At 39.1% G+C, this 27,678-nt stretch overlaps 1 protein-coding gene across 3 annotated transcripts in view; it reads left to right on the forward strand.

The window, feature by feature from the left end:
- The window catches only part of DOCK11 (dedicator of cytokinesis 11), a 923,283-nt gene that overhangs the window by 455,521 nt on the left and 440,084 nt on the right, over positions 1-27,678 (forward strand). For all 3 annotated transcript variants that reach the window (XM_053699249.1, XM_053699251.1, XM_053699250.1), the window contains 2 exons: positions 19,175-19,222; positions 19,928-20,070. In XM_053699249.1, coding sequence (XP_053555224.1) covers positions 19,175-19,222; positions 19,928-20,070 — 191 coding nt within the window. The remainder of the gene's footprint in view (positions 1-19,174; positions 19,223-19,927; positions 20,071-27,678) is intronic.

Raw genomic sequence — 27,678 nt, forward strand, 5'->3', positions numbered from 1 at the left:
GGTACTAGCTCAGTCTTTACGTTCTGCAGAATCTCACACAAATCAACTAGTGTTGTTTCTTCGAAAACATGGTTGGAGGATCAATTTACCAAAAAAGTTTCTTGATTCCTCAGGCAAGGGTCACATTTTTAGGCTTCCAGATAGATTCAATGTCCATGACTCTGTCTCTAACAGACAAGAGACGTTTGAATTTGGTTGCAGCATGTCGGCACCGTCAGTCTCAGTCATTCCCTTCAGTGGCTATGTGCATGGAAGTTTTAGGCCTCATGACTGCAGCATCGGACGCGATTCCTTTTGCTCGTTTTCACATGAGACCTCTCAATGGTGCCGGGATTATACACAGATATCACAATTAATATCCTTAAATCCCAATGTTTGACACTCTCTGACGTGGTGGTTAAATCGCCAACGTTTAGTTCAAGGGGCCTCTTTTGTTCGGCCAACCTGGACTGTGATCACAACAGATGCGAGTCTTTCAGGTTAGGGAGCTGTCTGGGGATCTCTGACAGCACAAGCGGTTTGGAAGTCTCAAGAGGTGAGATTACCAATCAATATTTTAGAACTCCGTGCAATTCTCAAAACTCTTCAGTTTTGTCCTCTGTTGAAGAGAGAACCGTTCATTTGTTTTCAGACAGACAATATCACAACGGTGGCATATGTCAATCATCAGGGTGGGACTCACAGTCCCCAAGCTATGAAAGAAGTATCTCGGATACTTGTTTGGGCGGAATCCAGCTCCTGTCTAATTCTGTGGTTCATATCCCAGGTGTAGACAATTGGGAGGTGGATTATCTCAGCCGTCAGACTTTACATCCGGGGGAGTGGTCTCTCCATCCAGATGTGTTTTCTCAGATTGTTCAGATGTGTTCAGATGGCTTCTCATCTAAACAAGAAACTTCCCAGATTCCTGTCCAGGTACAAGGATTTTCAGGCGGAAGCAGTAGATGCATTGACACTCCGATGGTGTTATCTACCAGCTTACATCTTTCCGCCTCTAGTTCTTCTTCCAAGAGTGATTTCCAAAATCATCATGGAACAATCATTTGTGTTGCTGGTGGCACCAACATGGCCACACAGGTTTTGGTATGCAGATCTTGTTTGGATGTCCAGTTGCCAACCTTGGCCACTTCCGTTAAGGCCGGACCTTCTGTCTCAATGTCTGTTTTTCCATCAGGATCTCAAATCATTAAATTTGAAGGTATGGAAATTGAACGCTTAGTGCTAAGTCATAGAGGGTTCTCTGACTTAGTAATTAATACTATGTTACAAGCTCGTAAATCTGTCTCTAGAAAGATTTATTATTGAGTTTGGAAGATTTACATTTCCTGGTGTTCTTCTCATAAATTCTCTTGGCATTCTTTTAGAATTCCTAGAATTTTACAACTTCTTCAGGATGGTTTGGATAAAGGTTTGTCTGCAAGTACCTTGAAGGGACAAATCTCTGCTCTCTCTGTTTTATTTCACAGAAAGATTGCTAAACTTCCTGATATTCACTGTTTTGTACAGGCTTTAGTCCGTATTAAATCAATTTCTCCTCCTTGGAGTCTTAATTTGGTTTTGAAGGCGTTACAGGCTCCTCCATTTGAGAATATGCATTTGGACTTTTGGCTATTTCTTCTGCTAGAAGAGTTTCTGAGCTATCTGCTCTTTCTTTTTCATCAGGATAAGGCGGTTTTGCGGACTTCATTTAAATTTTTACCTAAGGTTGTGAATTCTAACAACATTAGTAGAGAAATTGTTGTCCCTTCTTTTGGTTAAAGCTTTTGATTCTTCAATCTTATTTGGAGTCGGGTCAGGCCCCGCCTCAGAGAATTACAGCTCATTCTACTAGATCAGTATCCACTTTGTGGGCTTTTAAGAATGAAGCTTCAGTTGATCAGATTTGCAAAGCAGCAACTTTTACTAAATTCTACTGTTTTGATGTTTTTGCTTCTTCAGAAGCAGCTTTTGGTAGTATTGTTCTTCAGGCAACTGTTTCAGTTTGATTCTTCTGGTGATGTTTTGACTTTTTCTTTTCATTATGAGAATAACTTATATTTGGGTTGTGGATTATTTTTTCAGCGTATGGCTGTTGTTTATTTTTTATCCCTCCCTCTCTAGTGACTCTTGAGTGGAGTTCCACATCTTGTGTATTGATATCCCATACATCACTAGCTCATGGACTCTTGCCAATTACATGAAAGAAAACATAATTTATGTAAGAATTTACCTGATAAATTCATTTCTTTCATATTGGCAAGAGTCCATGAGGCCCACCCTTTTTGTGGTGGTTATGATTTTTTTGTATAAAGCACAATTATTTCCAAATTCCTTTGTTGATGCTTTTTACTACGTCCTTTATCACCCCACTACTTGGCTATTCGTTAAACTGAATTGTGGATGTGGTGAGGGGTGTATTTATAGGCATTTTGAGGTTTGGGAAACTTTGCCCCTCCTGGTAGGATTGTATATTCCATATGTCACTAGCTCATGGACGCTTGCCAATATGAAAGAAATGAATATATCAGGTAAGTTCTTACATAAATTATGTTTTTAGATAACTGATATTTCCTCTCTCTGAAAGACTTCATTTTTTTCCAATGCATTTACATCAGTAACAGTTTAGATATAAACTAAAACTAAATTAAAGGGACAGTCAACACCAGAATCTTTGTTGTTTTAAAAGATAGATAATCTCTTAAAGGGATAGTAAAGTCAAAATTAAACTTGCATGATTCAGATAGAGCCGGTCATTTTAAGACACTTTTAAATTCACTTCTATTTTCAAATGTGCTTCGTTCTCTTAGTATCCCTTGTTAAAAAATTAATACGTACATATCATACACTAGTGGGAGCTGCTGCTAATTGGTGCCTGCACACACTTGTCTCGTGTGATTGGCTAAATAGATATTTTCAGCTACCTGTCAGTAATGCAATGCTGTTCCTTTCAGCAATGAATAGCAAGAGAATTAAGAAAATTTGATAATAGAATTAAATTGGAAAGTTGTATAAAATTGTATGTTCTGGGGGGTAGTTATCAAGCCGTCAACCTCAAATACGCTGCGTATTCCGCAGCGTATTTGTGGCGAGGCTGATACGCCTTAGTTATCAAAGGCTCGAGACAGGCAAAAGTAGAATTTTGTGACGTAAGCTTCGATCCGCCGGACTCAGTCCGACACAGATCGATTCTTACGTCACTCCAGATGTTCCGCACACAAGTGCGGCACAATCTCACTACTTTTGCTAGCTATCAAAAAACTAGCAGGTACGCTCGGCACTTTTACGGCCCAGCGTACCTGGTTTTCAAAGCGCCAGCCTGGAGGCGGCGGATCCCATAGGAATCAATGGGAGTCTGACCATAGCGAAAGTACAAGTTCGCTGCTGACAGACATCCCATTGATTTCTATGGGAGCTGTCTACACCTAACACCCTAACATGTACCCCGAGTCTAAACACCCCTAATCTGACCCCCCCTACACCGCCGCAACTAAATAAAGTTATTACCCCCTAAACCGCCGCTCCCGGAGCCCACCGCAAGCTGCTCTATACCTATTAACCCCTAAACCGCCGCTCCCGGAGCCCACCGCAACTATAATAAATGTATTAACCCCTAACCCGCCGCTCCCTGAACCCGCCGCAACCTATATTAAATGTATTAACCCCTATCCTGCCCCCCCTACACCGTCGCCACCTATAATACATTTATTAACCCCTAATCTGCCCCCCCTACACCGTCGCCACCTATAATAAATTTATTAACCCCTATCCTGCCCCCCACTACGCCGCCGCCACTGTAATAAAATGATTAACCCCTAAACCTAACCCTAACCCTAACGCCCCCTAACTTAAATATTAATTAAATAAATCTAAATAAATTAACTCTTATTAACTAAATGAATCCTATTTAAAACTAAATACTTACCTTTAAAATAAACCCTAATATAGCTACAATATAAATAATAATTATATTCTAGCTATCTTAGGATTTATTTTTATTTTACAGGTACCTTTCAATTTATTTTAACCATGTACAATAACTATTAAATAGTTATTAACTATTTAATAGCTTACCTAGCTAAAATAAAGAGAAATGTACCTGTGAAATAAATCCTAACCTAAGTTACAATTACACCTAACACTACACTATACTTTAATAAATTATTCCTATTTAAAAATAAATACTTACCTGTAAAATAAACCCTAAGATAGCTACAATGTAATTAATAATTATATTATAGCTATCTTAGGATTTATATTTATTTTACAGGTAACTTTGTATTTATTTTAGCTAGTTAGAATAGTTATTAAATAGTTATTAACTATTTAATAACTACCTAGCTAAAAGAAATACAAAATTACCTGTAAAATAAATCCTAACTTAAGTTACAATTAAACCTAATACTACACTATCATTAAATTAACTAAATAAACTACCTACAAAGAACTACAATGAAATACAATTACATAAACTAACTAAAGTACAAAAAAATTAAAAAAGCTAAGTTACAAAAAATAAAAAATTAAGTTACAAACATGTTAAAAATATTACAACAATTTTAAGCTACTTACACCTAATCTAAGCCCCCTAATAAAATAACAAACCCCCCCAAAATAAAAAAAATCCCTACCCTATTCTAAATTACATAAATTTCAAAGCTCTTTTACCTTACCAGCCCTTAAAAGGGCCATTTGTGGGGGCATGCCCCAAAAAGTTCAGCTCTTTTGCCTGTAAAATAAAAATACAACCCCCCCCCCCAACATTAAAACCCACCACCCACATACCCCTAATCTAACCCAAACCCCCCTTACAAAAACCTAACACTAATCCCCTGAAGATCATCCTACCTTGAATCGTCTTCACTCAGCCGAGCCACCGATGGAACTGAAGAGGGCATCCGGAACGGAAGAAGTTAATCCTCCAAGCGGCGCTGAAGAAATCTTCCATCCGATGAAGTCATCATCCAGGCGGCGCTGAAGAAGTCTTCGATCCGGCCGATGTCATCTTCAAAGAGGCGCTGAAGAGGTCTTCTATCCGGGCGAAGTCATCTTCCAAGCCGGGTCTTGAATCTTCCTTCCGCCGACGCGGAACCACCTTCTTCACCGACGGACTACGACGAATGACGGCTCCTTTAAGGGACGTCATCCAAGATGGCGTCCCCTCAATTCCGATTGGCTGATAGGATTCTATCAGCCAATCGGAATTAAGGTAGGAAAATCTGATTGGCTGATGGAATCAGCCAATCAGATTGAGCTCGCATTCTATTGGCTGTTCCGATCAGCCAATAGAATGCGAGCTCAATCTGATTGGCTGATTGGATCAGCCAATCGGATTGAACTTGAATCTGATTGGCTGATTGGATCAGCCAATCGGATTGAACTTGAATCTGATTGGCTGATTCCATCAGCCAATCAGATTTTCCTACCTTAATTCCGATTGGCTGATAGAATCCTATCAGCCAATCGGAATTGAGGGGACGCCATCTTGGATGACGTCCCTTAAAGGAGCCGTCATTCGTCGTAGTCCGTCGGTGAAGAAGGTGGTTCCGCGTCGGCGGAAGGAAGATTCAAGACCCGGCTTGGAAGATGACTTCGCCCGGATAGAAGACCTCTTCAGCGCCTCTTTGAAGATGACATCGGCCGGATCGAAGACTTCTTCAGCGCCGCCTGGATGATGACTTCATCGGATGGAAGATTTCTTCAGCGCCGCTTGGAGGATTAACTTCTTCCGCTCCGGATGTCCTCTTCAGTTCCATCGGTGGCTCGGCTGAGTGAAGACGACTCAAGGTAGGATGATCTTCAGGGGATTAGTGTTAGGTTTTTGTAAGGGGGGTTTGGGTTAGATTAGGGGTATGTGGGTGGTGGGTTTTAATGTTGGGGGGGGTTGTATTTTTATTTTACAGGCAAAAGAGCTGAACTTTTTGGGGCATGCCCCCACAAATGGCCCTTTTAAGGGCTGGTAAGGTAAAAGAGCATTGAAATTTATGTAATTTAGAATAGGGTAGGGATTTTTTTTATTTTGGGGGGGTTTGTTATTTTATTAGGGGGCTTAGATTAGGTGTAAGTAGCTTAAAATTGTTGTAATATTTTTAACATGTTTGTAACTTAATTTTTTATTTTTTGTAACTTAGCTTTTTTTTTTTTTTTTTTTTTTTAAGTTTTCAAAAAAGTTTATTGGGAGTAAAACAAGTACATACATTCAAAATGCAAGAAATAAAAATGAGTTACATTGTTGACTCGCTTCACAGTTGAAGTAATACAGGGGTATAGGGGAAGGGAGGGGAGGAGAAATGGGAGAATAAACAATTAAGGTTACAATGGTTACAAGGATAAGCATATTATCTGGGTCAAAAAGCAGTTCTATGTTACATGAACATAATTTTACATGGACCGATTAATTTTGGACCTCCTGAGTGGTTGGAGTTTTAGACTGTATGTAAGTTTCCCACATAAAGGTCATTTGGGCATATGTGTCCATGGTTTTGTTTTTCATGTAATGGTATTCTTCTAAGGAAAGGGTGCGATGACACTCTAATTGCCATTGTGCTAGGGAAGGGACTTTATTTGATTTCCAGTTTCTAGCTAGTATGATTTTAAAGCTATTGCTTAAAATATGGAATAGTTTTTTGGAGGGGGTGGGGAGTTTGTTTGGGATCTTATTAAAAAGCCACATACATGGATCGGGGGGGGTGGGTGTACCTAAGATTGAGCTAGATTCCTTAGCAATCAGTGCCCACGCGGGGGATAATTTGTCACATTGCCACCATATGTGGGACATGTGGCACTCAGCTGAACCACATCTCCAGCACTGTGCTGATTTGAGTTTGTAGATCTTTTTGCATCTTTCTGGGGTCAGATACCATCGCTGCAGGATTTTGATATTGAGTTCGATGAATTTACAGGAAATTGAAGTCTTTTTAATATTGTTAAAGATTTGTAGGGCTTCTGTATATGTAATCTCTGTTCCTAATTCGGAATTCCATCTATCTATATAATATGGGAGCGAACCGTGTGGTTGTTGTGACAAGATTGTGTGTGTGATGGACAGTGCGTGCCTGGTCGGAGTATTTTTATGGCAGAGGGATTCTAGGGGTGTTAGTGATCTGGTCATGTTAGAAGTTTGTGGGTGGGTTGTAATGTATGAGTGACATTGTCTGTAGAAGAGCCAGTCTTTGAAGACTAGAAACCCTGCGGATATTAGTTCCTGTCGTGTGGGAGAGTGCTGTTCGTTTCCCATATGGTATATCTGTAAGGACCGGGGGGGGGGTACTGGTAAGTCTGTTTGATAGTGGGAGGCCCGGGTGGAACTCAGTATTGTGAGTCAAGGGTGTTAGTGGGGAGAATTTGGTCGAAATATTGGGGTATTCAATTAGCATTTTGTCCCACGCTTTATACGTTTCCAGAGTAATTTGCGAGGGGGATTTTAAGAATCTTCCTCGGTCCTTTGGTGTCCAGCATAATTGGCCTAAGTGTTGGGTTTGTGATAGGTCGTGTTCTAATTGGACCCATAGTTTGTTGTCTAAGTTACTGTGCCAGTCTATAATGCGCTGCAAGAATGTAGCTTGTCTGTACCTGTGAAAGTCTGGAACCCCGAGGCCTCCCATAGTTATGGGTAGGAGCATAATTTTTTTGCTGATTCTTGCTCTGTTATTGAACCAAATAAAGTCCAATACATTTGACTGTAATGTATTCATGAAACTCGGTGGGAGTGGGATGGGCAAGGTCTGAAAGAGGTAGAGAATTCTAGGGAGGATGATCATCTTAACAACATTTATTCTTCCCAGCCAGGAGATATGTGTTTTTTTCCAGGATGAGAGATCCGTTATTATTTTGGAGAGGAGGGGTTTGTGATTTATGGCAAATAAGTGGTCCGGGGTTGGAGTTAGGTGAATACCCAAATATCGGAGTGATGTGGGCTGCCATCTGAATGGACATATTGGTTTGATTGTGTCTAAATCTTCCTGGGGGAGATTTATGTTCATGATTTCCGACTTTTTCTTATTAATCAAGAAGTTAGATACGACTCCGAATTCGTCTAGTAATTGGAGAATATGAGGAATAGTGGTAAGTGGGTTTGTGATACAGAACAGGACGTCATCTGCATAAAGCATTATTTTGTGGTGTGAATTTTGAGTTTGTATGCCTGTGATTAGTGGTTGATTACGAACTTTGTGGGCTAGTGCTTCAATCGCACAGGCAAATAGGAGTGGGGAGAGGGGGCAGCCCTGTCTGGTTCCATTGGTGATGTGAAAGGGGGCAGATAGGGACCCGTTTACTCGTACCCTGGCTGTGGGGGTGGTGTACATGGCAAAAACCCTGCTTGTAAATTCTTGCCCCAGGCCCATTTTTAATAGTACCGCTCTCAGAAACTGCCAACCGACGCGGTCAAAGGCTTTTTCCGCGTCGGTCGACAAGACCAAGAGCGGAATGTTCCTAAGTTTGGCGTGTTCTATCAATTGGGTTGCCCTGATCGTATTATCCTTAGCTTCTCTTGCTGGGACAAAGCCGACTTGATCTTTGCCAATTAATTGTGGAAGGACGGTGTTTAGTCGGGTGGCTAAAATCTTGGCATAAATTTTTAAATCTGTATTTAGTAGGGAAATTGGTCTGTGGTTTTCTACACGCTCGGGGTCTTTCCCAGGTTTCGGTATTATGGAAATAATAGCCTCCAGGTTCTGTGTGGGGAAAGGGTTGTCTGACGTAATTGAGTTAAAGAGGGTCAATAGGTGTGGAGATAGGATGTCTGTGTATTTCTTGTAATAATAGTTTGTATAACCGTCTGGGCCTGGGGCTTTATCAGTGGGAAGGTCTGTTATGGTCTTTCGGATTTCCAGTAATGTAAAGGGCTGTTGGAGAAGAGTTAGTTGCTCTTTCGCTACCTCGGGGAAGTTTATATCTGATAAAAAGCATTCAATACGTGATGCAATGTCAGTCGGGGTGTGAGTGTGTTGGTTTAGGGATGTTGCAGTAAGGTTGTATAGGTGGTCGTAGTAAGATCGGAATGATTCTGCTATGTTGGAGGTATCATGATGTGTTTTATCAGTGGTTTTGATCTTAAGAATATATGTGCGGTTGGATGTGCGTTTCAGTTTGCGGGCAAAAAGTCTGCTACATTTATTATCCCCTTCATAGAATGATTGTTTTAATTTAAAGGCTAGTCTTTTACATTCCTTGTCTAGTAGATTTGTTGTGATTTGTTTACTTTCCTGTAAGGCTTTAGCTATTTGTGTGTCGGTAGGCTTTTTTTTGAGCTGTATCTCCAGCTCATTCATCTTGTACAGGGAGTCCTGTAACAGGAGTCTCTGTTGTTTTCTATGGTGAGATTGCATACTCATTAATTCCCCTCGTATAGTCCCTTTGTGTGCTTCCCATATGTTATGAAAGTTTGGCACTGAGCCAAGATTAATATCAAAGAATTCTTGTATAGCTTTCTGTAACTTATCCGTGTATTGTGGGAGGTCTAAAAGTTCTTCATTGAGTTTCCAAGTATAGGTGGAGGGAGAAGCTGAGGGCCAATGAATGATGCATGATACTATGGAATGGTCTGACCAGGATGTTGATAGGATCGAGGATTGTGTGGCATATGATAGGGAGGTGACGTCGGTTAGGATGTAATCTATGCGGGTGTAGCGTGAGTGTGGGTGCGAGAAAAAGGTAAAGTCTTCTACATCTGGGTGGTGTATCCTCCACACATCATGGACGGCTAGGTCCCTCAGTTTTTGTCTTATAGAGGCTATGGTTCTGTGTGGTGTAGATGAGGTGTGGTTGGAGTTATCCTTAAAGGGATCTAGAGTGATGTTAAGATCGCCCCCTAAGATTAGCATACCTTTAGTGACTTCTAAAATTTTATTTGTCAGGGAAGATATAAATTTGTCTTGGGCGGTATTGGGGGTGTATGCGCTTACTAAGGTTGTTGTTGTGTTATAAAGTTTGCCCACTAAAATTAAGTATCTGCCTTCTGCGTCTTTATGGGAATCTAGCAGCTGGAAGGGTATCCCCTTCCTAATTAAAATTCCCACACCGTTAGTTTTGGAGGTGTTAGAGGAATAATATGAGGGGCCATGCTTATATAGAAAGGTTTTGGGTTCGTGGCCCTTTAAGAAATGGGACTCTTGTATAAATATTATATCGCCTCCTTTACTTTTGAGGTCTCGAATAACTATATTCCTTTTGTGAGGGTTGTTTAGGCCCTTTGTATTGATGGACAGGAAAGTTAACGGTCTACTGACTTTTGCATTGTGAGTCATTATGTGTTACTATATGGCATATATGAAAACATAATTTGGGTCTTGTTTGGGGTCTATCTGGTTCATATGTGTGTTCTGATGGGGAAAAAAGTGAGGTTGAGTATTGTCTGGATCTGTGTAAATTCCTTGTGTGAGTATACCAAAATAAGCAGTTAAGTACTTGTAGTAACCTTTGGGGGATAAGGTGGTTGGTCAAGGGGGAGGGATGGTAAAGAACCATAATGGTGACTGAAATTGCTTTCATTTCAGTCGGAGGTTTTACAACAGAGAGGACTTAGTTGTTTTAATAAAACAAAATAACAGTGCAAACATATAAGTTAAGAGTTGCATACTTAAACCTTCAAAGAGAAAAATTAAATGGTAAATTGACCTGTACAGGTCAGAATACGGGTGGTTAATTCTTCACCACAGTCAAAACTATGAATTGTAGATTAAGCTATGTAAGAACATTGTAAATGTAAATAAGTACAAAAGTAACAAGGAATGCATAATTAACTTTAGCAAAACAAAACAGATTAAACATGACAACAATAGTTCGTCTAGATCGTAGATGTAATCTCACCCACTGTAGAAATCAAGATAAAATGACAGTTCTGTCAGTCTCCATTAGTAGCTGGAGAGGTGTAGGAGTGTTCTTTCCGTTTCTTGTTAAGAGACTGGACTTTAGTCCAGGATGTCTTCTGCAGAGTGGTAAGATGTGAGCGCAGAGTGGGGGGTTGAAAGTCGTCGGAGGAAGATGGAGGTCCCGGGGGTTTCAGGGGGATTCCCAATCCTTTAGAAAGTTTATCCAGGTCCTGAATACCTTTGTAGATGAGTATCGTCCCTTCATGTGGGACTATTAGGCTGAATGGGAACCCCCAGCGATACTTGATATTTCTATCCTGTAGAACAGAGGTGATGAAGCGAGCTTCTTTTCGTTTTTGAATAGTACTTGGGCATAGATCTGGATATATTTGTAAATCATGATCCAAGTAAGAAATCGTGTGGGAGGACCTTGCTTTTTGCCAAATAGTTTCTCTGTCGTTGAATTTAAGAAATTTGAGAATGACGTCTCTGGGAGGTGCATTGGGGGGGGGGGTGGGGGTCGGAGGGATCTGTGGGCTCTTTCAATTTCCCATGGTGGGGCTTGTTGGTCGCCTACGATCTGACGAAAGAGGCTTTGTAGATATTCCATCAGATCAGCAGCTTTTATAGCTTCTGGGATCCCCCTAATATGGAGGTTGCTTCTCCGCCCCCTATTTTCTAAGTCCTCTATTTTCTCTTGCATGGTCTCAATTTGATCTTCTTGTGCATTTACTTGACTGTGTAATAAACTGATTACTTCAGATGTTGTGTCCTGTGTTTCTTCTATGTCTACTATTCTTTCGCTCATTTCTGTCATGTTTTTTCGCAAAGATGTTAGCTCTTTTGTTATAAGAGTTTTAAGTGAGTCAAAATCTTCCTTTGATGGGAGTTTGGCAATGTCCTGTTTTAGTTGTATCAGATAATCTGCTGCAGGAGTGGGGTCAGTGGGAGCATTGTTATCCGAGGAGTCTGTGTCTTGCACTTCTGGTGAGTTAGCGTGAAAAAAGGAGCTGACCAGAGTATTAGCTTGGGTCTGGCTTTTAAGGTTTTTGTCCCCTTTATTTTTATGCTTGGTCGTCATTTTTGTTTGTATTCTTATGATGGTGCAATGCTTAGTTAGGAAGAAAAAAAAAAACGTAATGTGGGCCTTGGAGGCTCAAAACTTCCTGTGTAGTGGCTCTCGGTTCTTCAGGCGTGGCAAATGTGAAGCTGCGGTAATGAAGATTAGATGCGGAGCGCTTTGTTAGTTCACATGCATTCCTGAGTAGTTTCTTATCATGTATTTAATAGTTCTTTGCTGTCCCCATACTCTCAAAAGTGGCGTAGGTATGAGTGTATATCTACAGTGTGCATCTTGGTCCGCTTCAGTGCGACTATGTTTTTTGATGATTAGGTACTTTTTCCTTCTAGCGTGCTTTCTTACTGAACTTCTACATATTCACAATGTGTTTGTTAGTTAACTCACATGCTGCTGTTGTTGTTCGTTGCCGCGGGAGTACCAAGATGGCGGCGGCACTGTGCGGAGCGGAGTTTTCACTGCGGTTGTTCAGGAGAGCCCGAACGCTCCCAATAGCCTCATTAGTATCTTTGTGGTCTCTGAGTGTTTAGTCGCCTGTTTTTCGTAGTGAAGGGTGAATAGCACCTGTTTGAACCGAAGTTTGTCCTTCTATTGTACCGGAGCTGTGTGACTACGCAGCCATTTGCCTGCCCGGCCAAGCCCCGCCTCCTTAGCTTTTTTTATTTTTTGTACTTTAGTTAGTTTATGTAATTGTATTTCATTGTAGTTCTTTGTAGGTAGTTTATTTAGTTAATTTAATGATAGTGTAGTATTAGGTTTAATTGTAACTTAAGTTAGGATTTATTTTACAGGTAATTTTGTATTTCTTTTAGCTAGGTAGTTATTAAATAGTTAATAACTATTTAATAACTATTCTAACTAGCTAAAATAAATACAAAGTTACCTGTAAAATAAATATAAATCCTAAAATAGCTATAATATAATTATTAATTACATTGTAGCTATCTTAGGGTTTATTTTACAGGTAAGTATTTATTTTTAAATAGGAATAATTTATTAAAGTATAGTGTAGTGTTAGGTGTAATTGTAACTTAGGTTAGGATTTATTTCACAGGTACATTTCTATTTATTTTAGCTAGGTAAGCTATTAAATAGTTAATAACTATTTAATAGTTATTGTACATGGTTAAAATAAATTGAAAGGTACCTGTAAAATAAAAATAAATCCTAAGATAGCTAGAATATAATTATTATTTATATTGTAGCTATATTAGGGTTTATTTTAAAGGTAAGTATTTAGTTTTAAATAGGATTCATTTAGTTAATAAGAGTTAATTTATTTAGATTTATTTAATTAATATTTAAGTTAGGGGGGCGTTATGGTTAGGGTTAGACTTAGGTTTAGGGGTTAATCATTTTATTACAGTGGCGGCGGCGTAGTGGGGGGCAGGATAGGGGTTAATAAATTTATTATAGGTTGCGGCGGGTTCATGGAGCGGCGGTTTAGGGGTTAAACTATTTATTTAGTTGCGGAGAGGTGCGGGATCAGCAGGATAGGGGTTAATAATTTTATAATAGAGGGCGACGGTATAGGGGGGGCAGGATAGGGGTTACTAGGTATAATGTAGGTGGCAGCGGTGTCCGGGAGCGGCGGTTTAGGGGTTAATACATTTATAAGAGTTGCGGCAGGGTCTAGGAGCGGCGGTTTAGGGGTTAGTAACTTTATTTAGTTGCGGGGGGCTCCGGGGGCGCCGGTATAGGGGGCAGAACAGTGCAGTTTAGTGTGAGTGCTTAGTGACAGGCTAGCAATAAAGCTGGGAAAAAGCCGAAGGGCAGCGAGATCGGATGAGTGATAACTGTCACAGTCCGCTGCTCATCGCCCCGCGGCTTTTTGACAGCTTTATTTGATAACTTAGGCGAACGTATTCAAGGTCCGCGGCGGCGAAGGTAGGCGAGCTTAGGCGGACGTATTGGGCCGGCGAAGCCAGAAAAGTAGACGGCTTGATAACTAGCCCCCTCTATCTTAATAATAAAGGAAAATTTGGGGTTTACTAACCCTTTAATTACCCATTCCCCAGTTTTACAAACCAACACAGTTATAATAATACACGTTTTACCTCTGTATTTACCTTGTATCTAAACCTCTGCAGACTGCCCCCTTATTTCAGTTCTTTTGACAGACTTGTATTTTAGCTAATCAGTGCTCTCTCCTCGGTAAATTCATGGGCATGTGCTCAATGTTATTTATATGAAACACATGAACTAATACACTCTAGTGGTGAAAAACTGTCAGATTAGAGGCGGCCTTCAAGGTCTAAGAAATTAGCATATGAACCTAGCTTTCAACTAAAAATACAACGAGAACAAAGCAAAATTGGTGATGAAAGTAAATTGGAGAGTTGTTATTAAATATCATGCAGTATATTATTCATATATATATATATATATTTTCCTTGCTTATTTGAAATAAAGAGAAGCTTTTATGTACAAACATATAATAACAATACCATCAACTAAGGTACTCATCATTATCACGCTGCTATATATGAAGCTATGTCTCTTTAAAAAAGAACATGGGAAGTGAGCACACAAAAAAGGAGGAGCTGGAGCAATTATTCCAAGATAAAAAAGTGATCTGTGAGCACTTAGGATTCATTCTTGAAAAAGTCTACACAAGCTGAAACGCGTTGAATTGCACTACCTGACTGGCTTATAATTGAAGATCGTATACAGAGCGCTCTGTTGTATCGTTGGTAACTTCAAAGAAATAGCCTGACTCAAATTGTAACACGGTTACGGAACACAGCATATACTTGGAATATTTTGTTGCAACCTGGATTTGCAAACTTCAGTGAGACGCAGACCACCCAGTAATCCGTGACTCTGATTGGTTGGATTACAGTCACGTGAATCCACGCACGCTGAGGAACAAGTATCAGCTAGGATACACCTTGAGCGTCTTTCAGCACAGGTAACTTCTTAAGTGTATACCAATCCTTTTCACCACAACACACGGAGAAGCACTTTTCAAATAAGCTTCGTATTCTGGGTGAGTCAATCATATTGTGTTACAAACTGCTCAACAGATTAATCTTTCATCCGGGGCGCGATCCGATATACGGCGTAGTTTTCAGCGCAAGCGAGGGGACCCGCGTCGCCCGCAGTTTCAGCTCGCATCTCGAGCTATCCAATATACGGCGCCGTCAGATGCTAACGTGCCGTAAGTCGGATAAACCAGCGATGTCCAGAAATCTGCGCAAGTACAAATTTCTGGCGTCACCAGTGACTTGCGCCACGTTAGAAACTGCCGGCGCCTACAAAACCTGACTAAAGTATGAAATCACCCGCACTGTCTAACACTCCCTAACATAGCCCGACACGTCTAACACGCCTCCCTAACATAGCCCGACACGTCTAACCCTCTATCCGCTATCCCCCCTCACTAGCCTAACAATAAAATGAGTATTAACCCCTAAACCGCCACTCCCAAACCCCGCCGCAACCTAATAAAGTTATTAACCCCTAAACCGCCGCCAGCTATATTAAATCTATAACCTCCTAAAGTGAGCCCCTAACACCGCCGCCATCTACCTTACCTACCCCCTAAAGTGAGCCCCTACCCCGCCGCTATCTATTTTAAAATTATTAACCCCTAATCTAATCCCCCTACCCCGCCGCCATCTATATTAAATTATTTAACCCCTAAAATACTAAACTATCCCTACCACTAAACCTAAGTCTAACCCTACAAATAGCCCTGAAAAGGGCTTTTTGCGTGGCATTGCCCCAAAGTAACAGCTCTTTGAATCAGCCAATCAGATTCAAGTTCAATCTGATTGGCTGATTGGTTCAGCCAATCGGATTGAACTTGAATCTGATTGGCTGATTCAATCAGCCAATCAGATTTTTCTACCTTAATTCCGATTGGCTGATAGAATCCTATCAGCCAATTGGAATTCGACTGACGCCATCTTGGATGACGTCATTTAACGGTACCTCATTCGTCGTTCAGTCGTCGGCCGGGATGGATGCTCCGCGTCGGAGGAGCGACGAATGAAGATTGAAGATGCCGTTTGATGGAAGATGCTCCTGGATGGAAGAAGACTTTGCTGCCGCTTGGATAAAGACATCGCCCGGATCGAATGAGGAGTTCGGCCCGGTGTGGTGAAGACAAGGTAGGGAGATCTTCAGGGGGGTAGTGTTAGGTTTATTTAAGGGGGGTTTGGGTTAGATTAGGGGTATGTGGGTGGTGGGTTGTAATGTTGGGGGGTGGTATTGTGGGTTTTTTTTCAGGCAAAAGAGCAGTTTTCTTTGGGACATGCCCCCACAAAAGGCCCTTTTAAGGGCTGGTAAGGTAAAAGAGCTTTGAACTTTTTTTAATTTAGAATAGGGTAGGGAATTTTTTTTTTATTTTGGGGGGCTTTATTATTTTATTAGGGGGCTTAGAATAGGTGTAATTAGCTTAAAAATCTTGTAATCGTTTTTTTTTTTTTTTGTAATTTAGTGGGGGGGTTTTTTGTAATTTAGTTTAGTTTATTTAATTGTATTTTTAGATAGATATTTGTAGTTTATTTAATTTATTGATAGTGTAGGTGTATTTGTAACTTAGGTTAGGATTTATTTTACAGGTAATTGGGTAATTATTTTAACTAGGTAGCTATTAAATAGTTAATAACTATTTAATAGCTATTATACCTAGTTAAAATAATTAACAATTTACCTGTAAAATAAATATAAACCCTAACATAGCTATAATGTAATTATTAATTATATTGTAGCTATCTTAGGGTTTATTTTATAGCTAAGTATTTAGATTTAAATAGGAATATTTTAGTTTATAATATAAATTAGATTTATTTAATAAGAATTTAGATAGGGGTGTTAGGGCTAGATAGAGTTAATATAGTTAATATAAATACTATAGTAACTATATTAACTATATAAACCCTAATATAATTAGGGTTAATATAGTTAATATATATAATGTAATAACTATATTAACTATAATATACTTAGGGTTAATATAGATAATATAGCTGGCGGCGGGGTAGGTAGATTAAATTAGGGGTTAATAATTTTAATATAGATGGCGGCGGTGTAAGGGGCTTACATTAGGGGTTAATACCATTAATATAGGTAGCGACGGTGTAGGGAGGGCAGGTTATAGGGCAAAAGAGCTGTTAACTTTGGGGCAAAGCCCTTTTAAGGGCTGGTAATAGAGCTTATTACTTTATGGATATTAGATTAGGGGTTAATAATATTAATATAGCTGACGGCGGTGTAAGGGGTCAGATTAGGGGATAGATCAGGTAGATGGTGGCGGTTTTAGGGGCTCACAGTAGGGGGTTAGTTTATGTAGATGGCGGCGGTTTAGGGGTTAAATACTTTATTAGGGATTGTGGCGGGGGATCGCGGTTGACAGGTAGATAGACATTGCGCATGCATTAGGTGTTAGGTTTTATTTAGCAGATCGCGGTTGACAGGGAGATAGACATTGCGCATGCGTTAGGTGTTAGGTTTATTTAGCAGCTAGTTTAGGGAGTTACGGGGCTCCAATAGTCAGCGTAAGGCTTCTTACGGCTGCTTTTTGTGGCGAGGTGAAAATGGAGTAAGATTTCTCCATTTTCGCCACGTAAGTCCTTACGCTGTATATTGGATACCAAACTGCGCTGGTTTGGTATACCTGCCTATGGCCCAAAAAACTACGGGCGACGGCAGAAATATACGCGCGTAACTTCTAGGTTACGCCGTATATGTGATACCAAACCAGTGCAAATATTGGCGTCACCAGCTTTTGCGGGCAACGATTTTTATCGGATCGAGCCCCCGACACATTTGCTTGAGACAGTTTGTAATTATATATTGCCAAGTACTTTATGACTGTCCATTGTGCCACAGAATCACTCCTTTGTTTTGCTTTTGTTTTTACTAAGAGACATACTCTCCTCCAGCAGCGGAATTGCTTCTCTTTTAATGAACTTTTTATATGAACATTTGCCCTAATCATTTTAGAACCACCAGTGGTGATATAATATATTTGCTGTTTATTTACATTTATTGTTATTATGCTTATTAAATATAATTAACTTGTTTTACATTCATACAATTGACATGTTTTATTAATTTTGTTTTTTAATCATTTCATCACATCTCCCTTTGAATTGTTTACCCTCTTTTATATAGCAGTTTTTTTCTAGCGCTCCCTATCCATTCTGTTTAACATGAACTAATGCACTCTAGTGGTGAAAAACTGTCAGATTAGAGGCGGCCTTCAAGGTCTAAGAAATTAGCATATGCACCTGCAAGGTTTAGCTTTCAACTAAAAATACAAAGAGAACAAAGCAAAATTGGTGATGAAAGTAAATTGGAAAGTTGTTTAAAACTGCATTCTCTATCTGAATTATGAAAGTTTTTTTGGACTTGACTGTCTCTTTAAGAATGATGTAATTGGACTTTCCTGCAGCTTGACAGCCACAAACTAGGCCCTTGGCTGTTTATATGCACAAGATGTCTTGCTGCTTCTAGGTTTACCATATATTATTTTAGAATGTTAGAAGTGGCATTCTGTCAAGTCATAACACTACTGTCCTGTGGGTTCTAGTGGTGTTCACCTGGCCTCTCCATGTGTCCACAGGTTCTGATTAGTGTTCTAGTTGTATATACACCATATAACAAGTGCCCCTCTATGCCAATGTGACTGGACTAAATAATTAACGTGTCTCTGTGGCATAACTAAAGGTATTAAATGTTCTGTATGTATTCTATATCTGGTTTGTATAGTAGCTGCATAGTGGCTAATGTGGCTGTCATAAGGGATTACATATTTGACAGGAAGCACTCTGTGTATAATGAAGTGGCCACGGGTTGTGGCAGGTTTCTAGTGTAATACAAAATCTAAATATTTCACAAGTAATAATGTATGTAACACATCTCTTTTTGTCCTACTTTATAGGCTCCTATTACTTAGCTACTTACAGCCCCATGATCATGCCTACCCAATCAGTTAAAATCTTACTACTGCTGAGTTCTAGCAATAATAATTTATTTCTCATAAGGTAATGAGCCTGATTATCAAAAACTCACCGGCATGGGGGGCTTTTTTGAGCATTATATTGCAATGTCTCCACTTCATATACAGAACCATGCACAGAGAGAAACAACTGTCAAGCCATTTTAAAATAATTTGAGGGACCTTGCAGTACATCTTAGATCATCTCACCGGAGAGGAGAGCTTGAGATAATTTGGCACAACGAGTCTTAGATTACACACATCTTTAAGTATATTTTAATCAAATGTGAATTATTTCTTTTTCACCTTTATCTGAGATCCCTTGAATTAGTAAAATATCATCTTTTTTTCTCATTACAGAGTTTGCTTATTTCACTTCAGGTACATAGGAAAGAGAAATCTGGCAAGGTACAGTACAATGTTCTTAATTCATTGAATGTGGTTATGATTTGTACAGGCATTGGGAGTATGTATCGGAGGAAATAAACTACTTAGTGAAAAATAACATTCGTTCTTCAATAGCGATATGCATAAAAATGTGAAAATAATTTCATTGCTTGTTAAGAAAAACAAATCTTGGTTATATATTGCAGCCCATTCTGGCATTTAAATGGCTTGAGAAATATGATATACATGGTAGTTATTTTTATCCATGTTTTAAATATTTAGAGCTAGATTACAAGTGGAGCGCTAATTTATCGCTCGCCCGCCCGCATACTGAAAATTTTTCCAATTTGCAGGTACGCGTGATAAATAACCAGCCTTTACAAGTGGCTGGTTAATGTTAACGAGAGTTTGCGATAGGAAATAGATCTTGTACACAGTAATTTGTTGTGCTATGAATTAAATATGTTCAATTTCTTGCCCATATTGTATAAAGTAACTTATTGCCTATATTAAATATTTTTTTCTGACAAATATTAATAAAGATATTATTGTATTTAGGTGTGTGTTGATATTTACTGTAAACATATTGGTATGTGGTATGAACTATTACTACTGTTTCAACACTTACTGGTTTTTTTACATATTCTCCATAGATTTGTAATGATGTTGTTTTCTTAGAAAATCGTATTTAAATGTTAGTTTACTGTTTCTATTCTTTTTTTTTAGAGTGCAAGATGTGTGGGCAACTAAGCATTTTGGATCAGACAGGAAATCTCTGACCATGCCAGCAACTAGAAGTCGGGCAGGAGCTATGCAGGTGCGTCTGCAGCATCTAAGCACCTTGGACAGTTCGTTTACACTGAACTACAGTAAGCATAGTATTATTCATATCATTAAAACAATTTAATTCTTCAAAAGAACATTTCCTAAATTGCTAGACCTGTAATTACTATTGAAACAAAGTACAGCAACAGATCCCCAAATCCGTAATTCTAAAATCCAGAATTATTCCAAAATCCAGATATTTTCATTAAATTTTTCTTTTTTTTTTTAAAATACAATTATTAAAAATGACCTGTTTTCCCACCAGTTAGCCTCAATCTTCTCTAACTGTGTCTTTGGTTGGGTTGTTGTGTTATAAAATGAAAATGCTAGTTTAAAAACAATTTAAAACAACTTTTACCTTTCTGATTACAATACTGTACTATCTTTCCAATGGTACTACGTTTACAAAAGTATTTAAAATGATATAAAACTAAGTTTAGGTTGCATGTATAAGCAGTATTTTGTAAATATTGCCTAAATGACATAAGATGTTATTTACACTCGGTTCCATCCCCTCTCCAAACTGTCGAACTTTCCAGATACAAATATACAAATATTCTGAAATCCAAATTATTCAGAAATCCAAACCTTTTCTGGTCTCAAGCAGTTTGAATAAAGAGTTTTTACCTGTATAATAAAATACAGAGGGGTAGATTTAACACATTTCTTGTGAAATGCTTGCACAATGCCGCCCCCTGCACATTTGGGGACAATCAGCTGCTAGCAGGGGGGGGGGGGTCAATCATCCCGATCGTATCTGATCGGGATGATTGTAGTCCGCCACCTCTGAGGTAGCGGATGAGTTAAAGAGCAGCGGTCGTATGCTTCTTAACTCCTGATTCTGGTGAGCCAGGTGGCTCACGCAGAATGACCAGCATACTATGCTTAACAAATCGGCCCCAGAGTGTGTTTAAATATACTTAGAAGTTTTTGTCTTAAATCAACTGTGGGTGTTCCTTAAACTAATGCATGAGTTAACACTCTTTACTAGCAGTTTATGGTCAGAAAACTGAAGCCTTTTTGTTTATATTTAAAGAGCCTAAATAGTCGAAAAATGACATGCTCTAATTCATTGGAGCATGTAATTTTAAGACTATCGAAACTACACTACTGTGTGTTTAACCCCCACAAAGGTGTTAAAAAGACGATAGAAGTGCTCCACAGTTCTCAAGCAGCACTTCTACTGTTTTTAACCCCTTTGCGGAGGATAAAAACACAGTACTGTAGGATCGATAGTCTTAAAATGACTGCCCTTTAAAGTGACAGGCGCACACACCATGCACAGAGACTTTAAAAGGACAGCTCACAGTACAAGCATACATAGGGGCCCCTAATGCCCGCCAGAAACATTAGTTATGAAGCAGCAATCTTAAGACACCTATATGATCGAGTTGATTGATACCCCCTGCTAGCGGCCCTAATACGCAACTTGCTTGTTTCTAGCTGGTGTTATACTTAAAGAGGTATTAAACCCAATTTTTTTCTTTTATGGTTCAGATAAAGCATGCAATTTTAAGCAACTTTCTAATTTACTCCTATTATCAATTTTTCTTCGTTCTCGTGCTCTCTTTATTTGAAAAAGCACAAATGTAAGCTTAGGGACCAGCCCATTTTTTGTTCAGCACCCTGGCTAGATTTGTGAGATAAGAATTAATTCCAGTAGACAGTGTTAAAGATAAATTGTGCTCCCGGATTGTAGGGGCCTAGTCTAAGTTTAGGTTATATAAGAGTGCCTGTGTGGGTTTTAACGATTAATATGCTCCAGATTACAGAAGTTTAGTTCTATTTTGAGACTTTTATATCTTTATAATATGTTAACAACTATATAACCTATTGAAAGTATTCCCATTTATTTGGGATATTACCATATCTTTAATATAAGTATATTGTTGTCCAATAGGGGTAATAATAATTGTGATACATGCATGAGACAGAAACAATAAGTTTTTAAATTAATTTAACTGACTATCTAACTGTTCTCTCAATTTTAATTTTTGTAAATAAGTGTTAAAATGTAACTACTATATTTAGCTACACTACTTAAAAATAAATGTGTATAGGGCTTTCTTTTCTGGTCTTTCTCATATGACTTAGTATATCTAAGTAACACTAATATAGGAAACATAGCCTTAAAGCATATACAAAATGTCTTAAAGGGACATATCACAGTATGCACACCCTACACTCACACAGGCTTAAAGGGATAGGCACACATGCAATGCATACATATAACACAGAAAGCATTTAAAGAGACAAATCAAATTATACAAATACTCAAGCACAGGCTTAAAGGGACAAATTGCAGCACAGAAACAAACAATGCACACAGCCTTAAAAATATGAGGACAGTGCACCATGCACACACTATCTTAACATGCATTCACCACCTTAAAAGCATGGTTTACAGCATTCATACAGCCTTAAAAGACAGGCTCATGGCATTCACACACAGGGGGCAATTTATCAAATGGTGGGCGACATGATTCGCTATAGTGAATCATGTCCTCCTGACATTGCTAAATGCCGACAGCATACGCTGTTGGCATTTAACATTGCACAAGCATTTCTAGTGAGGTGGCGGAAAAGTTATTGCTTCTTAACTTCTGTTTCCAGTGAGCCGGAAACTTTGGAGGTAGATTGCAGCATTTGCTGCTTAATAAATCTACCCCACAGCCTTAAACGGCTTAAAGACTTGGCTCATGGTACACTCAAACTTAAAGCTATTTCTCAGGGTATTCATATACAACCTAAAAGAGACTTAGGGGCAGATTCAATAATGTGCGGGCGGACATCGATAAATGCCGACATCTTGTGCAATGTTGCCCCCTGCATATTCGCGGCCAATCGGTCGCTAGCATGGGGTGTCAATCAACCCAATTGTATTCGATCGGGCTAATTGATGTCCGTCGCCTGAGAGGTAGCGGACGAGTTAAAGAGCAGCGGTCTTACGACCGCTACTTCGAGTGGGTCGGAAGCAACATCCGTCATGCTTCATAAAATTGACCCCATGGCATTCACACACACACACAACAATGTGCTTTCTCTTTAAGTCTGTGTATGCCATGAGTCTTCCATTTTAGGCTGTTTGTGCCTATCGGCTAGATTACGCGTTTTGCGGTATGAGTAAAAAAAGCAGCGTTAAGGCTCATAATGCTGCTTTTTCACTACCGCTTGTATTACAAGCCTTGCAGGTTTAGGGGCACAGTACACTTTTTTGGCCGTACCGCATATTAACTTACGCAATTTGCGTAAAGTCTTTTTTCAATGGGACTTCCATAGCGCCTATATTACAAACTTTTTCTGGGAGGCCAAAAAGTGAGCGGTACAGCCTATCCCGCAAGATTCGTAACGCATTCTAAAGTCAGTAGTTATGAGTTTTACACTACAAAGCTGTAGCATAAAACTCATAACTAAAGTGTTAAAAAGTTCACTAACACCCATAAACTACCTATTAACCCCTAAACCAAGGCCCTCCTGCATCGCAAACACTATAATAAAATTATTAACCCCTAATCTGCCGCTCCCAACATCGCCACCACTAGAATAAACATATTAACCCCTAAACCGCCGCACTCCAGCATCGCAAACACTAGTTAAATATTATTAGCCCCTAATCTGCCGCCCCCGACATCGTCGACACCTACATTATACTTATTAACCCCTAATCTGCCACTCCGGACATCGCCACCACTATAATAAACATATTAACCCCTAAACCACCGCACTCTCGCATCACAAACACTAGTTAAATATTATTAACCCCTAATCTGTCGCCTCTAACATTGCCACCACCTACCTACAGTTATTAACCCATAATATGACGCCCCCAACATCGCCGCCGCAACTATACTAAATTTGTTAACCCCTAAATCTAAGTCTAACCCTTACACCCACTAACTTCAATATAATTAAAATAAATCTAAATAAAAATTACTATCATTACCTAAATAATTCCTATTTAAAACTAAATACTTACCTATAAAATAAACCCTAAGCTAGCTACAATATAACTAATAGTTACATTGTATCTAGCTTAGGGTTTATTTTTATTTTACAGGCAAGTTTGTATTTATTTTAACTAGGTAGAATAGTTACTAAATAGTTATTAACTATTTACTAACTACCTAGCTAAAATAAATTAAAATTTACCTGTATAAAAAAAATTACCTGAGTTACACTAACACCTAACCTTACACTACAATTAAATAAATTACCTAAATAAAATAAAATTACCTAAATTAAAACAAAACCCCCCCACTAAATTGCACAAAATAAAAATAGTCATTATCAGATATTTAAACTAATTACACCTAATCTAATAGCCCTATCAAAATAAAAAAGGCCCCTAAAATAAAAAAAATAAAAACCCTAGCCTAAGCTAAACTACCAATAGCCCTTAAAAGGGCCTTTTGCAGGGCATTGCCCCAAAGAAATCAGCTCTTTTACCTGTAAAAAAAAAAACACAAACACCCCCCAACAGTAAAACCTACCACCCACACAACCAACCCCCCAAATAAAATCCTAACTAAAAAAATCTAAGCTCCCCATTGCCCTGAAAAGGGCATTTGGATGGGCATTGCCCTTAAAAAGGTCATTTAGCTCTATTGCTGCCCAAACCCTAACCTAAACCCAACAAAGCCAGGATAAGTCTTCATCCAAACCGGCAGAAGTGTTCCTCCAGACGGGCAGAAATCTTCATCCAGACGGCATCTTCTATCTTCATCCATGCGGAGCAGGTCCATCTTCAATACATCCGGCGCGGAGCATCCTCTTCAAACGAAGTCTTCTTTTTGAATGAATGCTTCTTTAAGTGACGTCATCCAAAATGGCGTCCCTTGAATTTCGATTGGCTGATGCAATCAGCCAATAGGATTGAGCTTAAATCCTATTGCCTGATCCGATCAGCCAATAGGATTGAGCTCGCATTCTATTGGCTGATCCGATCAGCCAATAGGATTGAGCTCGCATTCTATTGGCTGTTCCAATCAGCCAATAGAATGCAAGCTCAATCCTATTGGCTGATCTGATCAGTCAATAGGATTTTTTCACCTTTAATTCCGATTGGCTGATAGCCAATTGGAATTCAAGGGACGCCATCTTGGATGACGTCACTTAAAGAAACATTCATTCGGGAAGAAGACTTCGTTTGAAGAGAATGCTCCACGCCGCATGTCTTGAAGACGGACCCGATCCGTGCCGGATGGATGAAGATAGAAGATGCCGTCTGGATAAAGACTTCTGCCCGTCTGGAGGACCACTTCTGCCGGCTTGGATGAAGACTTCTTCTGGCTTCGTTGAGGACTTCTTGCCACTTTGTTGAGGACTTCTCCCGGCTTCGTTGAGGACTTCTTGCCGCTTTGTTGAGGACTTCTCCCGGCTTCGTTGAGGATGGATGTCCGGTCTTCAAAACTGTAAGTGGATCTTCGGGGGTTATTGTTAGGTTTTTTAAGGGTTAATTGGGTGGGTTTTATTTTTAGGTTAGGGTTTGGGCAATGCCCATCCAAATGCCCCTTTCAAGGCAATGGGGAGCTTAGGTTTTTTTAGTTACGATTTTATTTGGGGGGTTAATTGTGTGGGTGGTGGGTTTTACTGTTGGGGGGGTTGTTGCTATTTTTTTTTTTACAGGTAAAAGAGCTGATTTCTTTGGGGCAATGCCCAGCAAAAGACCCTTTTAAGGGCTATTGGTAGTTTAGTTTAGGCTATGTTTTTTTTTATTTTGGGGGGGGCTTTTTTATTTTGATAGGGCTATTAGATTAGGTGTAATTAGTTTAAATATCTGATAATTTGTTTTTATTTTGTGTAATTTAGTGTTTGTTTGTTTTTGTAATTTAGGTAATTGTATTTAATTTATGTAATTTATTTAATTGTTGTGTAATGTTAGGTGTTAGTGTAACTCAGATTAGGTTTTATTTTACAGGTAAATTTGTATTTATTTTAGCTAGGTAGTTAGTAAATAGTTAATAAATATTTAGTAATTATTCTACCTAGTTAAAATAAATACAAACTTGCCTGTAAAATAAAAATAAACCCTAAGCTAGCTACAATATAACTATTAGTTATATTGTAGCTAGCTTAGGGTTTGTTTTATAAGTAAGCATTTAATTTTAAATAGGAATTATTTAGGTAATAATTGTGAGTTTTATTTAGATTTATTTGAATTATATTTAAGTTAGGGGGTATTAGGATTAGACTTAGGTTTAGGGGTTAATAAATTTAGTATCGTGGCGGCGACGTTGGGAGCGGCAGATTATGGGTTAATAAATATAGGTAGGTGGTGGCGATGTTAGTGGTGGAAGATTAAGGGTTAATAATATTTAACTAGTGTTTGCGATGCGGGAGTGCGGCGGTTTAGGGGTAAATATGTTTATTATAGTGGCGGCGACGTTGGGGGTGGCAGATTAGGGGTTAATAAGTGTAGGTAGGTTGCAGCAACATTGGGGCGGGAGATTAGGGGTTAATAAATATAATGTAGGTGTCGGCAATGCCTGGAGCTGCAAATTAGGGGTTAATAAGTAAAATGTAGGTGTCGCGATGTCAGGGACGGCAGATTAGGGGTTAATAAGTGTAAGATTAGGGGTGTTTAGACTTGGAGTTTGTGTTAGGTGTAAACATAAATTTAGTTTCCCCATAGGAATGAATGAGGCTGCGCTACGGAGCTTTACGCTGCTTTATTGCAGGTGTTAGGCATTTTTTCAGCTGGCTCTCCCCATTGATGTCTAAGGGGAAATTGTGCACAAGCACGTAAAACCAGCTCACCGCTGACTTAAGCAGCGCTGGTATTGGAGTGCGGTATGGAGCTCAATTTTGCTCTACGCTCACTTCTTGCCTAATAACGCCGGGTTTAGGAAAACCTGTAATACCAGCGCTGTAGGTAAGTGAGCAGTGACAATAACGTGCAAGTTTGCACCACACCCCTCATAACGCAAAACTCGTAATCTAGCCGTATGCTAAGAGCTGTCTTTTAAATATGTTTGCATTGTGTGAGTGCTATGATCTGTATCTGGTCCTTTATGATAGCATGAGCTACCTCCATCCTGTTAAGGCTGTGTGAATGATATATGCAGGAAGTAAGACAGTGGCATTCTAATCTGTGGCAGATATGGCATACACAAATTCAATTAATTTGAAAAAAGAAAACCGTAGAAGTGTAAATCAATCATTCAGACAGTTTCTCATAAGAAATTAGAGACAAAAGAGAAACATCAGATCCAATATATCTTGCTGTAATCAACAAGTTAGTTGCATGGAACCAGAGTTCTAAACATAAATGCCACCTTAATGAAAAACTGAAGTTCGCAATCCAAAGGAAGTATGTGGAACTGAAAATAAATATCATATCAGAGCCAACTTGCAACCGCAAGCATCATAAAAAAATGGATGTTCTAAAGAAAATATGTCAAAATAGCTTGGAAAAAAAAGATATTTGCTGAAGCAAGGTTTAGCCAAGGGGCACAGTGCACAAAGCATGTAACATCCCAATAGGTAAAATGCCATGACAGACAGGTCTTCTAATAAAAGTTAATAAACCTGACCTGCCTGAAGCTATGCATTTACAGCATGTGACAACACTACAATGGAACAATATGTTGTTTTTTCTAATGACACGATGAGTCCACAGATCATCTAATTACTATTGGGAATATCACTCCTGC

This window comes from Bombina bombina, chromosome 1 (assembly GCF_027579735.1).
Source record: "Bombina bombina isolate aBomBom1 chromosome 1, aBomBom1.pri, whole genome shotgun sequence".
In the NCBI taxonomy this organism is placed as follows: Eukaryota; Metazoa; Chordata; class Amphibia; order Anura; family Bombinatoridae; genus Bombina; species Bombina bombina.